We start from the raw sequence: 18,657 nt of genomic DNA on the forward strand, positions 1-18,657 counted from the left end.
TGGTGGGTGGTGGTGGGTGGTGGTTGTGGTGGTGGTGGGTGGTGGTGGGTGGTTGTGGTGGTGGTGGTTGTGGTGGTGGATGGTGGTTGTGGTGGTAGTGGGTGGTTGTGGTGGCGGGTGGTTGTGGTGGTGGATGAGTGGTTGTGGTGGTGGATGAGTGGTGGTGGTGGGTGGTGGATGAGTGGTGGTGGATGGTGGTTGTGGTGGTAGTGGGTGGTTGTGGTGGTGGATGAGTGGTTGTGGTGGTGGATGAGTGGTGGGTGGTTGTGGTGGTGGGTGGTTGTGGTGGTGGGTGAGCGGTTGTGGTGGTAGTGGGTGGTTGTGGTGGTAGTGGGTGGTTGTGGTGGTGGATGAGTGGTTGTGGTGGTGGATGAGTGGTTGTGGTGGGTGGTTGTGGTTGTGGTGGTTGTGGTGGTTGGAGCGGTTAGCGCTACGCTGCGCTATGAACCTGGCGACCCGGGTTCGATTCCCGCTCACGGCCAACACCACCAGTGACGATTATCTGAACCGGGTCCTGGGCCTTCCCCTAGGTCGACTCAGCCTCAAATTAGTTACCTGGTGCGGTGTGTCGTAGTAAACATCGCCACTAGGGAGAGACAAAGGCGGCCGGGCGTGGTGCTGGCCACCCAACCCCCTCGTGTACCGTTACCGGCCTTAATAGGTGCTCGCTAACAGCACTTGCCCCTACAGTCTGTGAAGGCTACACAGGGGATCTTTGTCTTTGTGGTGGTTGGCCAGCCCCCCGCGCATGCGCACAAGCGCCACAGCAGCAGCAGCAGCGCGAACGGAAGTTTTGAAAGGCCGTCATTTTCATTTTTTTCGGCGTTTTTTTGTTGTTGCGCGCGTGTCGATATTTGTGCGAACCCCGGACTTCCCCGCGCAGGTAAAACGCAAAATCTCAACACGTACGGAGCGAAAGTCTCAATAGAATTCTGTTTTTTTTTTTAAATGCATTATTGTTAAATCGAGAATGTGACCCTACGTGCGGCCTAGTCCGTAGCACCGACGCCTACGGCTTGCCTGGAAAGGGTGCCGTGTTTGGCGCGACCTCGGCCGCTGGGCTGCCTCATCTCCACACCCCTCCCCCTCTCTTTCCTCAATGTCTTCCTTTTTGTTTACACCGCTTCACCAATCTTTGCCGATGTTGTTTACCGTCGGTAACGTATTGTTAATGTGTGTGCAGTGGATTTACTCTCTAACACGCAACCGATTACCCACAGACTACTCACAGAGACCCACAGACTCACCACACAGAGACCCACAGACTACTCACAGACCCACAGACTCACCATACAAAGACCCACAGACTCACCACACAGAGACCACAGACTACTCACACAGAGACCCACAGACTCACCACACATAGACTCATAGACGACTCACACAGAGACCTGTAGACTGCTCACACAGAGACCCATAGACTACTCACACAGAGACCCACAGACTACTCACATAGAGACCCACAAACTACTCACACAGACTCACCACACAGAGACCCACAGACTCACCACAAGAGACCCATAGACTACTCGCACAGAGACCCACAGACTCACCACAAGAGACCCATAGACTACTCACACAGAGACCCATAGACTACTCACACAGAGACCCATAGACTACTCACACAGAGACCAATAGACTACTCACACAGAGACCCACAGACTCACGCACGAAGACCCACAGACTCACCACACAGAGACCCATAGACGACTCACACAAAGACCCACAGACTCACCCCACAAAGACCCACAGACTCACCACACAGAGACCCACAGACTCACCCCACAAAGACCCACAGACTCACCACACAGAGACCCACACACTCACCACACAGAGCCCCACAGACTCACCACACAGAGACCCACAGACTCACCACACAGACCCATAGACGACTCACACAGAGACCTGTAGACTGCTCACACAGAGACCCATAGACTACTCACACAGAGACCCACAGACTACTCACATAGAGACCCACAGACTACTCACACAGACTCACCACACAGAGGCCCACAGACTCACCACAAGAGACCCATAGACTACTCGCACAGAGACCCACAGACTCACCGCAAGAGACCCATAGACTACTCACACAGAGACCCATAGACTACTCACACAGAGACCCACAGACTCACCACACAGAGACCCACAGACTCACCCCACAAAGACCCACAGACTCACCACACAGAGACCCACAGACTCACCACACAGAGACCCACAGACTCACCGCACAGAGACCCACAGACTCACCGCACAGAGACCCACAGACTACTCACACACAGACCCACAGACTCACCACACAGAGACCCACAGACTCACCACACAGAGACCCACAGACTCACCACACAGAGACCCACAGACTCGCCACACAGAGACCCACAGACTCGCCACACAGACCCACAGACTCACCACACAGAGACCCACAGACTCACCACACAGAGACCCATAGACGACTCACACAGAGACCCACAGACTCACCCCACAAAGACCCACAGACTCACCCCACAAAGACCCACAGACTCACCACACAGAGACCCACAGACTCACCACACAGAGACCCACAGACTCGCCACACAGAGACCCACAGACTCGCCACACAGACCCACAGACTCACCACACAGAGACCCACAGACTCGCCACACAAAGACCCATAGACGACTCACACAGAGACCCACAGACTCGCCACACAGAGACCCATAGACTACTCACACAGAGACCCATAGACTACTCACACAGAGACCCACAGACTCGCCACACAGAGACCCATAGACTACTCCATCAGAGACCCACAGACTCACCGCACGAAGACCCATAGACTACTCACACAGAGACCCACAGACTCACCACACAGAGACCCACAGTCTCACTACACAGAGACCCACAGACTACTCACACAGACCCACAGACTCACTACACAAAGACCCACAGACTCACCACACAAAGACCCACAGACTACTCACACAGAGACCCACAGACTCACTACACAAAGACCCACAGACTCACCGCACGAAGACCCACAGACTCACCACACAGAGACCCACAGACTACTCACACAGACCCACAGACTCACCACACATAGACTCATAGACGACTCACACAGAGACCCACAGACTCACCACACAGAGACCCACAGACTCACCACACAGAGACCCACAGACTCACCACACAGAGACCCACAGACTCGCCGCACAGAGACCCACAGACTCACCCCACAAAGACCCACAGACTCACCACACAAAGACCCACAGACTCACCACACAGAGACCCACAGACTCACCACACAGAGACCCACAAACTCACCACACAGACCCATAGACGACTCACACAGAGACCTGTAGACTACTCACACAGAGACCCACAGACTACTCACACAGACTCACCACACAGAGACCCACAGACTCACCACAATAGACCCATAGACTACTCGCACAGAGACCCACAGACTCACCACAAGAGACCCATAGACTACTCACACAGAGACCCATAGACTACTCACACAGAGACCCACAGACTCACCACACAGAGACCCACAGACTCGCCACACAGAGACCCACAGACTCACCACACAGAGACCCATAGACTCACCACACAGAGACCCACAGACTCACCACACAGAGACCCACAGACTCACCACACAGAGACCCACAGACTCACCACACAGAGACCCACAGAGACCCACAGACTCACCACACAGAGACCCACAGACTCACCGCACAGAGACCCACAGACTCACCACACAAAGACCCACAGACTCACCACACAGAGTCCCACAGACTACTCACACAGACCCACAGACTACTCACACAGACCCACAGACTCGCCGCACAGAGACCCACAGACTACTCACACAGACCCACAGACTACTCACACAGAGACCCACAGGCTCACCACACAAAGACCCACAGACTCGCCACACAGAGACCCACAGACTCACCACACAGAGACCCACAGACTACTCACACAGAGACCCACAGACTCACTACACAAAGACCCACAGACTCACCACACAAAGACCCACAGACTCACCGCACGAAGACCCACAGACTCACCACACAGAGACCCACAGACTACTCACACAGACCCACAGACTCACCACACAGAGATCCACAGACTACTCACACAGACCCACAGACTCACCACACATAGACTCATAGACGACTCACACAGAGACCCACATACCACACAGAGACCCACAGACTCACCACACAGAGACCCACAGACTACTCACACAGACCCACAGACTACTCACACAGACCCACAGACTCACCACACAACGACCCACAGACTCACCACACAGAGACCCACAGTCTCACCACACAGAGACCCACAGACTACTCACACAGACCCACAGACTACTCACACAGACCCACAGACTCACCACACAACGACCCACAGACTCACCACACAGAGACCCACACACTCACCACACAAAGACCCACAGACTCACCACACAGAGACCCACAGACTCACCACACAGAGACCCACAGACTCGCCACACAGAGACCCACAGACTACTCACACAGACCCACAGACTACTCACACAGACCCACAGACTCACCACACAAAGACCCACAGACTCACCACACAGAGACCCACAGACTACTCACACAGACCCACAGACTACTCACACAGTGACCCACAGACTCACCACACAGAGACCCACAGACTCACCACACAGAGACCCACAGACTCACCGCACAGAGACCCACAGACTCACCACACAGAGACCCACAGACTCACCACACAGAGACCCACAAACTCACCACACAGACCCATAGACGACTCACACAGAGACCTGTAGACTGCTCACACAGAGACCCATAGACTACTCACACAGAGACCCACAGACTACTCACATAGAGACCCACAGACTACTCACACAGACTCACCACACAGAGACCCACAGACTCACCACAAGAGACCCATAGGCTACTCGCACAGAGACCCACAGACTCACCACAAGAGACCCATAGACTACTCACACAGAGACCCATAGACTACTCACACAGAGACCCATAGACTACTCACACAGAGACCCACAGACTCACCACACAGAGACCCACAGACTCGCCACACAGAGACCCACAGACTCACCACACAGAGACCCACAGACTCACCACACAGAGACCCACAGACTCACCGCACAGAGACCCACAGACTACTCACACAGACCCACAGAATACTCACACAGACCCACAGACTCACCACACGGAGACCCACAGACTCACCACACAGAGACCCACAGACTCGCCACACAGAGACCCACAGACTCGCCGCACAACAGACCCAACACGCGCGTGTCAAAGAAGCTCGCCGCCGCGACCTCCGCCCCACCGCTCTCCCCTCTCTCCGAAATCTTTCGAAACCTCCCGTGGGCGGACAGGGCCCACCCACGATGGCCAGCGCCTCGACGCAGGGCAACGTCGGCCGGCGAGTCCTCAGCAACCGCACGGACAGCACCGCGCCCGAGGACATGAAGCGTCGTGTCTTCGTGGGCCTCAAGAAGCTGGGCCACCTGGGGCAATACCTGGACCTGCTCAGGCAGCTGTTTGAGAACTTCGGCCCGCTAGACGGTGAGAAGTGGTGGGGTGGGTGGTGGTGGGGTGGGTGGTGGGGGGGTGGGTGGTGGGGGGGTGGTGGGGGGGGTGGATTTTTGGCTCGGCCGTCGACGGTCACCGCACAGCGCGGTGCTTTGAGATGCTATCTACACTACACTATACACTACACTATACACTACTATACACTACTACACACTACTATACACTACATTATACACTACACTATACTATACACTACACTATACACTACTACATACTACTATACACTACACTATACACTACTATACACTACACTATACACTACTATACACTACACTATACACTACACACTACACTATACACTACACTACTATACACTTCACTATACACTACACTACTATACACTACACTACTATACACTACACTACTATACACTACAATACACAATGCACTCTACTATACACTACACTACTATACACTACACTACTATACACTACACTACTAAATACTACACTATACACTACTATACACTACACTACGCTACGATACACTTATGATGGTGCTGATGATGATGATGGTGATTGTGGTAATCTTGGTGATGGTGCTGATTATGATGGTGATGGTGCTGATTGTGATGATCGTCGTGGTGATCATGCTGATGGTGATGGTGGTGGTGATGGTGCTGATCGTGATGATGTTGGTGGTAATCGTGGCGATGGCGCTGATGATGTTGGTGGTAATCGTGGCGATGGTGCTTATGATGATGATGAGGATGATGGTGGCTATTGTCATGATGATGGTGGTGACGGTGCCGATTGTGATGATGATGATGGTGGTGGTGCTGATGATGATGATGATGGTGATTGTCGTGTGACGCTGACGACGGCGGTGCCTTGCGTCCTGTGTGCAGCTCTGGCCACGTTCAATGGGTTCGCGTTCGTGCAGTTCGTCAATGAAAAGGATGCTCACAGTGCCATCGCCGCCCTCTCCGGGAAAGAATTCTACAGCTGCAAGATGGGTACGCGGGGACACACACACTACACGCTACACACTACTCACTACACACACACTACACACTACACGCTACACACACACTACACACTACGCGCAGACACACACACTACACACTACGCACACTACACACACACTACACACACACGCTACGCGCACACACACACTACGCACACACTACACACACACACTACACACACTACACACACACACTACGCACACACTACACACACACACTACACACACACTACACGCTACGCGCACACACACACACTACACACACACTACACACACACTACACGCGCACACACACACTACACGCTACGCGCACACACACTACACACACACTACACTCACACTACACGCTCACACACTACACACACACTACACACACACACACTACACACACACACTACACACACACTACATACACACACTACACACTACACACTACGCACACACACACACACTACACACTACGCACACTACACACACACTACACACACACGCTACGCGCACACACACACTACGCACACACTACACACACACTACACGCTACGCACACACTACACACACACACTACACACACACACTACGCACACACTACACACACACACTACACACACACTACACACACACACTACACACACTACACACACTACACACACACACTACACACACACTACACGCTACGCGCACACACACACACTACACACACACACTACACACACACTACACGCTACGCACACACTACACACACACACTACACACACACACTACGCACACACTACACACACACACTACACACACTACACACACACACCACACACACACTACACACTACGCACACACACACTACACACACACACTACAGACACTACACACCCACTACGCACACACACACTACACACTACGCACACACACTACGCACACACACACACTACACACTACGCACACACACACTACACACTACACGCGCACACATACACTACACACTACACACTACGCACACACACTACGCACACACACACACACTACGCACACACACACTACACACACTACACACACTACACACTACGCCCACACTACAAACTACGCACACACACACACTGCACACTACGCTCACACTACACACTACGCACACACACACTACACACACACGCTCACACACACTACGCGCTCACACTACACTCACACTACGCACACACACTACGCACACACACTACACACTCACACTACACACACACTACACGCACACACACACTACACACACACTACACGCTCACACTACACACACACACTACACAGACACTACACACACACACTACACTCACACTACACACACACACTACACACTCACACTACACACACACACTACACTCACACTACACGCTCACACTACACACACACACACTACACACACACTACACGCTCACACTACACACACACACTACACACACACTACACACACACACACTGCACACACACTACACGCTCACACTACACACACACACACTACACTCACACTAAACGCTCACACTATACACACACTACACACACACACTACACACACACACTACACACACACACTACACACTCACACTACACGCACACACTACACACTCACACTACACGCACACACTACACACTCACACTACACACACTACACACACACTACACACACACACTACAACAACAACAACAACCGCCATTCGCCACTAAGTGGCGGTGACGTCACCACGACGCTTGTGCCAGGCTATGTGCACCCTGAGGCCACGTGAAGTGTCGAACGCCCGCTGGCAGGAGGTCACGGGGCAGACCCAGGTGCCACGGGTCGACTGACTGAGATGACTGGCTGATGCACCACCTGTGCCCCCTACTGTGCCAACCTGCTGTGCTTTAGCCACCCGGCGCTCCGCTCGCTGTTGTGAGCGTCGCTCCTCCGCCCTCCGTTGTTGTTGGAGGGCGACTGCCTCCAACTGCCCAGTAGCATCCTTCACGAGCCTCCTCCACAGAGGCCGATCTTGACACCGCTGGTACCAGTCATCGGCAAGTCCACTCAGCTCCATGTCCTCCTGTACCACATCACTCCATCTCTTCTCTAGCCCGTGCCGCGCCCGCTTAGCCCCCTCAATCCGGCCAAACAAAAGCTGTTTCGGCATGCGGTGGCTGGGCATGCGGGCTACATGACCCAGCCATCGCAGCCTTGCCTGCCGGAGGAGCTCACCGATGGGACCCTGCCCAGATCTTTCAAGGATTTGTGAGCTCCTCACACAATCCAGTCTGGTTAAACCCAGGATGGATCGTAGGCAGGTCAGCCTAAATGTTTCTAACCGGCGAAGATGTTCCATTAGGGGGGTCCACGTTTCGCAAGCGTAGAGAAGGGAGGGAATGACCGTGGCCGAGAAGACCTGAAGCTTAGTGCGGAGCGACAGACCAGGTAGCTTCCACACAGCGTTACGCAACCGATGAAAAGATATTGCCGCTCGACTGATTCGGAGTGAGACCTCTGCTGTTAAACTGGAGCCAGTCATAAGCACACTGCCCAGGTATGGGAAACTCTCCATTCTCTCCACAACTGCCCCATCACCGATTGGGAGTTGTGGGGGTGGAGTGTCCGATGGTACAAAATACCCAGGCAGGTGCTTAGTTTTGGTGGGGCTGATGGTAAGGCCCCATCTCTTAGTGGCACACTCCAGTCTCAGCAGCAGCGTCTCCAACTCCTCCTCTGACTGAGCAGCTATTACCAAGTCATCAGCATACATAACGTGGTTGAGGAGGAGATGGAGGTGGTGGAGGAGGTAGAGGAGGTGGTGGTGGTGGAGGAGGAGATGGAGGTGGAAGAGGAGGTGGTGGAGGAGGAGGATGTGCAAGGAGGAGGTGGTGGAGGAGGTGGGGGAGGAGGTGGAGGAGGAGGAGGAGGTGGAGGCTCGTGAAGGACGCTCGCAACAACGAGCAGAGCGCCGGGTCGGATAAAACGCAACGAGTTGGCACAGCCACCCCCAGTCGAGTCTGTCATGTGACCTCCTCCTCCTGCACCTAGCCTGGCACAGCAGTCAGCCCATGGGACCTGCTGGGTCTGTCCCGTGACCTCCTGCACCTAGCCTGGCACAGCAGTCAACCCATGGCACCTGCTGGGTCTGTCCCGTGACCTCCTCCTGCACCTAGCCTGGCACGGCAGTCAACCCATGGCACCTGCTGGGTCTGTCACGTGACCTCCTCCTCCTGCACCTAGCCTGGCACAGCAGTCAACCCATGGCACCTGCTGGGTCTGTCCCGTGACCTCCTGCACCTAGCCTGGCACAGCAGTCAACTCACAGCACCTGCTGGGTCTGTCACGTGACCTCCTCCTCCTCTTCCTGCACCTAGCCTGGCACAGCAGTCAGCCCATGGCACCTGCTGGGTCTGTCAAGTGACCTCCTGCACCTAGCCTGGCACAGCAGTCAACCCACCTCCTGCACCTAGCCTGGCACAGCAGTCAACCCACCTCCTGCACCTAGCCTGGCACAGCAGTCAACCCATGATGAGCACGGTCGGTCTACGTATGGTGCGAAAAAAGTTCAACACACAAAGGCAAAGATCCCCCGCCTTGTACAGGCCTGGACAGGCTGCAGGGGCAAGTGCTGTTTGCGAGCAGCGCCTACAAAGGCCGGCACGGCACACCCAGGGGGTGGGTGGCCCGTGCCACGCCCGGCCGCCTTTGTCTCCCCCAGCGGTGATGGGGTTTTTTTCGCCGCACACCACCGCACCAGGTGACTCGTTTGAGGTTGAGTCGACCTAGGGGCGCGGTGGGGTGGGGTAGGGTGTGTGTGGTGGGTGCGGTGGGTGTGGTGTGGTAGGGTGTGGTGGGTGTGGTGGGTGGGTGGGTGTGGTGGGTGGGTGTGGTGGGTGGGTGGGTGTGGTGGGTGTGGTGGGTGTGGTGGGTGTGGTGGGTGTGGTGGGTGTGGTGGGTGTGGTGGGTGGGTGGGTGTGGGGTGTGGTGGGTGGGTGACGACGACGGGAGTAGCTTCTGTTATTCTTGCACCACCCCCCCCCTGCTCCACCCCTCCACCCCCCTCCGTCCTTGTAGATGTGAGGCTCGTGACAATGCGCAGCAACAAGGACGGTGACTCAGATAAAAGGTAAACAACAACAACAACACAACAACAACACAACAACACACACACAACAACACACAACAACAACACAACAACAACACACAACAACAACAACACACAACAACAACAACACACAACAACAACACACAACAACAACACAACAACAACAACACACAACAACAACACACAACAACAACACACAACAACAACACACAACAACACACAACAACAACACACAACAACACACAACAACAACACACAACAACACACAACACACAACAACAACACACAACAACACAACAACAACACAACAACAACACAACAACAACACACAACAACACAACAACAACAACACAACAACAACACAACAACAACACACAACAACACACACAACAACACAACAACAACACACAACAACAACAACACACAACAACAACAACACACAACAACAACACACAACAACAACACAACAACAACAACACACAACAACAACACACAACAACAACACACAACAACAACACACAACAACACACAACAACAACACACAACAACACACAACAACACACACAACAACACACAACACACAACAACAACACACAACAACACAACAACAACACAACAACACAACAACAACACACAACAACACAACAACAACAACACAACAACAACACAACAACAACACAACAACACACAACAACAACACACAACAACACACAACAACACAACAACAACACAACAACACACACCAACAACAACACACAACAACAACACACAACAACACACAACAACACACAACAACACAACAACAACACAACAACACAACAACAACACAACAACACAACAACAACACACAACAACAACAACACACAACAACAACACACAACAACAACACACAACAACACACAACAACAACACACAACAACACACAACAACAACACACAACAACACACAACAACAACACACAACAACACACAACAACAACACACAACACACAACAACAACAACACACAACAACACACAACACACAACAACAACACACAACAACAACACACACAACAACAACACACAACAACAACACACAGCAACAACACACAACAACAACAACAACAACACACAACAACAACAACACACAACAACAACACACAACAACAACAATAACAACACACACAACAACAACACACAACAACACACAACAACAACACACAACAACAACACACAACAACACACAACAACACACAACAACAACACACAACAACACACAACAACAACACACAACAACAACACACAACAACACACACACACAACAACACACAACACACACAACAACAACAACACACAACAACAACACACAACAACAACACACAACAACAACACACAACAACAACACAACAACAACACACACAACAACAACACACAACAACACACAACAACAACACAACAACACACAACAACAACAACAACACACAACAACACACAACAACAACACACAACAACACACAACAACAACACACAACAACAACAAACACGCACAACAACAAACACGCACAGCAACAAACCAACAACAACACACAACAACACACAACAACACAACAACAACATACAACAACAAAACACACAACAACACAATTCACAACAACAACAAAACACACAACAACAACAACAAAACAACAGTTGTTGTGTGGTGGTGAGCGTAGTGTAGTGGTGGTGGTGTAGTGAGTGTGGTGGTGGTGAGTGGTGGTGGTTGTGGTGAGTGTAGTGATGGCGGTGGTGTGGTGAGTGTGGTGAGTGTAGTGGTGTGGTGAGTGTAGTGGTGGTGGTGGTGTGGTGGTGGTGTTGTGAGTGTGGCGGTGGTGGTGAGCGTAGTGTTGTGGTGAGCGTAGTGTTGTGGTGGTGGTGTTGTGAGTGTTGTGGTGGTGAGTGGTGGTGGTGTGATGAGTGTTGTGAGTGTAGTGGTGTGGTGAGTGTAGTGGTGGTGGTGTAGTGAGTGTGGTGAGTGTAGTGGTGGCGGTGGTGTGGTGAGTGTGGTTGAGTGTAGTGGTGGTGTAGTGAGTGTGGTGAGTGTAGTGGTGGCGGTGGTGGTGTGGTGAGTGTAGTGGGTGTGTGAGTGTGGTGAGTGTAGTGGTGGTGGTGTGGTGAGTGTGATGGTGGTGGTGGTGTGGTGAGTGTAGTGGTGGTGATGGTGTGGTGGTGGTGTGGTGAGTGTGATGGTGGTGGTGTGGTGAGTGTAGTGGTGGTGTGGTGAGTGTCGTGGCGGTGATGTCGTGAATTTGGTTGACGCTAACCTCACCGCTGTGCTGCTGCTGCTGCTGCTATTGTGCTGCTGCTGCTGCTATTGTGCTGCTGCTGCTATTGTGCTGCTGCTGCTATTGTGCTGCTGCTGCTATTGTGCTGCTGCTATTGTGCTACTGCTATTGTGCTGCTGCTATTGTACTGCTATTGTGCTGCTGCTATTGTTCTGCTGCTGCTGCTGCTGCTGCTATTGTGCTGCTGCTATTGTGCTACTACTATTGTGCTACTGCTATTGTGCTGCTGCTATTGTTCTGCTACTGCTATTGTGCTGCTGCTGCTGCTATTGTGCTGCTGCTATTGTGTTGCTGCTGCTATTGTGCTACTGCTATTGTACTGCTACTGCTATTGTGCTGCTTCTGCTATTGTGCTACTGCTGCTATTGTGCTGCTACTGCTATTGTGCTACTGCTGCTATTGTGCTGCTGCTATTGTGCTGCTATTGTGCTACTACTATTGTGCTGCTGCTGCTATTGTGCTGCTGCTATTGTGCTGCTGCTGCTATTGTGCTACTGCTATTGTACTGCTACTGCTATTGTGCTGCTACTGCTATTGTGCTGCTGCTGCTATTGTGCTGCTGCTGCTATTGTGCTACTGCTATTGTGCTGCTGCTATTGTGCTGCTGCTGCTATTGTGCTACTGCTATTGTGCTACTGCTATTGTGCTACTGCTATTGTGCTACTGCTATTGTGCTGCTGCTATTGTGCTGCTGCTGCTGCTATTGTGCTACTGCTATTGTGCTGCTACTGCTATTGTACTGCTGCTATTGTGCTACTGCTATTGTGCTACTACTATTGTGCTACTGCTATTGTGCTACTACTATTGTGCTACTGCTGCTATTGTGCTGCTGCTGCTACTGCTATTGTGCTACTGCTGCTATTGTGCTACTGCTGCTATTGTGCTACTGCTGCTATTGTGCTACTACTATTGTGCTACTACTATTGTGCTACTACTATTGTGCTACTGCTATTGTGCTGCTGCTATTGTTCTGCTGCTGCTGCTGCTGCTATTGTGCAGCCCACTGCAGCTGCAGGACGTCGTCCGAGATCGCTCGCCAATCCGCAGGTAACCCGACGCTCGGCCCGTCACCAACTCTCACCCCCGGCAAATACCGCTCCTCGCCTCGGCGAGCTTAGCCACCACCACCACCACCACCGGCTTCCTGTCTAGCCACGAGCCCGAGATTGACTCGGCCCGGTCAGTGTGGACAGGAAAACCGGGGGACCCGGAGAAAAATCCGCGTGACCACGGAAAGAGTGGGAGAGAGAGAGAGACGCAGACTCCAAATGTCGAGCTGCAGGCATCATCAGGGTCGGGATGGAACCCACGACCTCCTGTGTACCAGGCGAGGTAGTCAACATCTCATAGCCACCGTGATGATGATGATGAGAGAGAGACACAGACTCCACATAGACCTCCTGTAGACCAGGCGAGGTAGTCAACATCTCCTAGCCACCGTGATGATGAGAGAGACACAGACTCCACATAGACCTCCTGTATACCAGGCGAGGTAGTCAACATCTCCTAGCCACCGTGATGATGATGATGAGAGAGACACAGACTCCACATAGACCTCCTGTATACCAGGCGAGGTAGTCAACATCTCCTAGCCACCGTGATGATGATGATGATGAGAGAGACAGACTCCACATAGACCTCCTGTATACCAGGCGAGGTAGTCAACATCTCCTAGCCACCGTGATGATGAGAGAGAGACACAGACTCCACATAGACCTCCTGTAGACCAGGCGAGGTAGTCAACATCTCCTAGCCACCGTGATGATGATGATGATGAGAGAGACACAGACTCCACATAGACCTCCTGTAGACCAGGCGAGGTAGTCAACATCTCATAGCCACCGTGATGATGAGAGACACAGACTCCACATAGACCTCCTGTAGACCAGGCGAGGTAGTCAACATCTCCTAGCCACCGTGATGATGAGAGAGACACAGACTCCACATAGACCTCCTGTATACCAGGCGAGGTAGTCAACATCTCTTGGCCACCGTGATGATGAGAGAGAGACACAGACTCCACATAGACCTCCTGTAGACCAGGCGAGGTAGTCAACATCTCCTAGCCACCGTGATGATGATGATGATGAGAGAGACACAGACTCCACATAGACCTCCTGTATACCAGGCGAGGTAGTCAACATCTCCTAGCCACCGTGATGATGATGATGATGAGAGAGACACAGACTCCACATAGACCTCCTGTAGACCAGGCGAGGTAGTCAACATCTCCTAGCCACCGTGATGATGAGAGAGAGACACAGACTCCACATAGACCTCCTGTGTACCAGGCGAGGTAGTCAACATCTAGCCACCGTGATGATGATGAGAGAGACACAGACTCCACATAGACCTCCTGTAGACCAGGCGAGGTAGTCAACATCTCATAGCCACCGTGATCTTCACCCGTTGCGTTTGTCACCTTTCGTGCTCAGGCCCGACACGACCGTGAATTTGCAGCATCCCTCGGTGCCCGTGCACAACAAGAAAGGTCGGTAGCCTGGGGTCTGTGCCCTTTCGTGTGTCTCTGTGTGTCTCTGTGTGTCTCTGTGTGTCTCTGTGGGTCTCTGTGTGTCACTGTGGGACTCTGTGTGTCACTGTGGGTCTCTGTGTGTCTCTGTGTGTCTCTGTGTGTCACTGTGGGTCTCTTTGGGTCTCTGTGGGTCTCTGTGGGACTCTGTGGGTCTCTGTGGGTCTCTGTGTGTCTCTGTGTGTCTCTGTATGTCTCTGTGTGTCTCTGTGGGTCCCTGTGTGTCTCTGTGTCTCTGTGTGTCTCTGTGTGTCTCTGTGTGTCTCTGTATGTCTCTGTGGGTCTCTGTGGGTCTCTGTGTGTCTCTGTGTGTCTCTGTGGGTCCCTGTGTGTCTCTGTGTCTCTGTGGGTGTCTGTGTCACTGTGTGTCTCTGTGTGTCTCTGTGTGTTTCTGTGTGCCTCTGTGTGTCTCTGTGGGTCTCTGTGTGTCTCTTTGTGTCTCTGTGGGTCTCTGTGTCTCTGTGTGTCTCTGTGGGTCTCTGTGTGTCTCTGTGTGTCTCTGTGGGGCTCTGTATTTCTCTGTGTGTCTCTATGGGTCTCTGTGTGTCTCTATGGGTCTCTGTGTGTCTCTGTGTGTCTCTGTGTGTCTCTGTGGGTGTCTGTGTCACTGTGTGTCACTGTGTGTCTCTGTGTGTCTCTGTGTGTCTCTGTGGGTGTCTGTGTCACTGTGTGTCTCTGTGGGTCTCTGTGGGTCTCTGTGTGTCTCTGTGTGTCACTGTGGGTCTCTGTGTGTCTCTGTGTGTCTCTGTGTGTCTCTGTGGGTCTCTGTGTGTCACTGTGGGTCTCTGTGGGTCTCTGTGGGTCTCTGTGGGTCTCTGTGTGTCTCTGTGGGTGTCTGTGTCACTGTGTCTCTGTGTGTCTCTGTGGGTCTCTGTGTGTCACTGTGGGTCTCTGTATGTCTCTGTGGGTCTCTGTGTGTCTCGGTGCGTCTCTGTGGGTCACTGTGGGTCTCTTTGGGTCTCTGTGGGTCTCTGTGGGACTCTGTGGGTCTCTGTGGGTCTCTGTGTGTCTCTGTGTGTCTCTGTATGTCTCTGTGTGTCTCTGTGGGTCCCTGTGTGTCTCTGTGTCTCTGTGTGTCTCTGTGTGTCTCTGTGTGTCTCTGTATGTCTCTGTGGGTCTCTGTGGGTCTCTGTGTGTCTCTGTGTGTCTCTGTGGGTCCCTGTGTGTCTCTGTGTCTCTGTGGGTGTCTGTGTCACTGTGTGTCTCTGTGTGTCTCTGTGTGTTTCTGTGTGCCTCTGTGTGTCTCTGTGGGTCTCTGTGTGTCTCTTTGTGTCTCTGTGGGTCTCTGTGTCTCTGTGTGTCTCTGTGGGTCTCTGTGTGTCTCTGTGTGTCTCTGTGGGGCTCTGTATTTCTCTGTGTGTCTCTATGGGTCTCTGTGTGTCTCTATGGGTCTCTGTGTGTCTCTGTGTGTCTCTGTGTGTCTCTGTGGGTGTCTGTGTCACTGTGTGTCACTGTGTGTCTCTGTGTGTCTCTGTGTGTCTCTGTGGGTGTCTGTGTCACTGTGTGTCTCTGTGGGTCTCTGTGGGTCTCTGTGTGTCTCTGTGTGTCACTGTGGGTCTCTGTGTGTCTCTGTGTGTCTCTGTGTGTCTCTGTGGGTCTCTGTGTGTCACTGTGGGTCTCTGTGGGTCTCTGTGGGTCTCTGTGGGTCTCTGTGTGTCTCTGTGGGTGTCTGTGTCACTGTGTCTCTGTGTGTCTCTGTGGGTCTCTGTGTGTCACTGTGGGTCTCTGTATGTCTCTGTGGGTCTCTGTGTGTCTCGGTGCGTCTCTGTGGGTCTCTGTGGGTCTCTGTGGGACTCTGTGGGTCTCTGTGGGGCTCTGTGTGTCTCTGTGGGTCTCTGTGTGTTTCTGTGTGTCTCTGTGGGTCTCTGTGTGTCTCTGTGTGTCTCTGTGCGTCTATGTGTGTCACTGTGGGACTCTGTGTGTCACTGTGGGTCTCTGTGTGTCTCTGTGGGTCTCTGTGTGTCATTGTGTGTCTCTGTGTGTTTCTGTGGGTCTTTGTGTGTCTCTGTGTGTCTCTGTGTGTCTCTGTGGGTCTCTGTGTGTTTCTGTGTGTCTCTGTGTGTCTCTGTGGGACTCTGTGTGTCTCTGTGTGTCTCTGTGGGTGTCTGTGTCACTGTGTGTCTCTGTGTGTCTCTGTGGGTCTCTGTGGGTCTCTGTGTGTCTCTGTGTGTCTCTGTGTGTCTCTGTGGGGCTCTGTGTGTCTCTGTGTGTCTCTGTGGGTCTCTGTGTGTCTCTGTGGGTCTCTGTGTGTCTCTGTGTGTCTCTGTGGGTGTCTGTGTCACTGTGTCTCTCTGTGTGTCTCTGTGTGTCTCTGTGTGTCTCTGTGTGTCTCTGTGGGTCTCTGTGTGTCTCTGTGGGTCTCTGTGTGTCTCTGTGTGTCTCTGTGTGTCTCTGTGGGTGTCTGTGTGTCACTGTGGGTCTCTTTGGGTCTCTGTGTGTCTCTGTGGGACTCTGTGTGTCTCTGTGTGTCTCTGTGGGTCTCTGTGGGTCTCTGTGGGTCTCTGTGTGTCTCTGTGGGTCTCTGGGTCTCTTTGGGTGTCTCTGTGTGTCTCTGTGTATCTCTGTGTGTCTCTGTGTACCTCTGTGTATCCCTGTGTATCTCTGTGTGTCTCTGTGTATCCCTGTGTGTCTCTGTGTGTCTCTATATCTCTGTGTGTCTCTGTGTGTCTCTGTGTGTCTCTGTGTGTCTGTGTATCTCTGTGTGTCTCTATATCTCTGTGTGTCTCTGTGTGTCCCTGTGTGTCTCTGTGTGTCTCTATATCTCTGTGTATCTCTGTGTGTCTCTGTGTGTCCCTGTGTATCTCTGTGTGTCTCTGTGGGTCTCTATGTACCTCTGTGTGTCTCTGTGTGTCTCTATGTACCTCTGTGTGTCTCTGTGTGTCTCTGTGTACCTCTGTGTGTCTCTGTGTACCTCTGTGTGTCTCTGTGTGTCTATGTGTGTCTCTGTGGGTCTCTGTGTGTCTCTATATCTCTGTGTGTCTCTGTGTGTCTCTGTGTGTCTCTATGTGTCTCTATATCTCTGTGTGTCTCTGTGTTTCTCTGTGGGTCTCTGTGGGTCTCTGTGTGTCTCTGTGTGTCTCTGTGTATCTCTTTGTATCTCTGTGTGTCTCTGTGTGTCTCTGTATGTCTCTGTGTGTCTCTGTGTGTCTCTGTGTATCTCTTTGTATCTCTGTGTGTCT

At 52.4% G+C, this 18,657-nt stretch overlaps 1 protein-coding gene across 1 annotated transcript in view; it reads left to right on the top strand.

Moving 5' to 3' along the window:
- The first annotated feature begins 730 nt into the window (after positions 1–730).
- LOC116937891 (uncharacterized) overlaps positions 731–18,657 on the top strand; it is a 29,184-nt gene continuing 11,257 nt past the window's right edge. Inside the window, exons 1-6 of the mRNA XM_076055059.1 lie at positions 731–883; positions 5,384–5,573; positions 6,448–6,555; positions 10,618–10,669; positions 13,948–13,995; positions 15,384–15,439. Coding sequence (XP_075911174.1) covers positions 749–883; positions 5,384–5,573; positions 6,448–6,555; positions 10,618–10,669; positions 13,948–13,995; positions 15,384–15,439 — 589 coding nt within the window. The 5' untranslated portion in view covers positions 731–748. The remainder of the gene's footprint in view (positions 884–5,383; positions 5,574–6,447; positions 6,556–10,617; positions 10,670–13,947; positions 13,996–15,383; positions 15,440–18,657) is intronic.

This window comes from Petromyzon marinus, chromosome 69, assembly GCF_048934315.1.
Source record: "Petromyzon marinus isolate PM22_M1 ecotype Great Lakes invasive population chromosome 69, UKy_Petmar_22M1.pri1.0, whole genome shotgun sequence".
Classification (NCBI taxonomy): domain Eukaryota; kingdom Metazoa; phylum Chordata; class Hyperoartia; order Petromyzontiformes; family Petromyzontidae; genus Petromyzon; species Petromyzon marinus.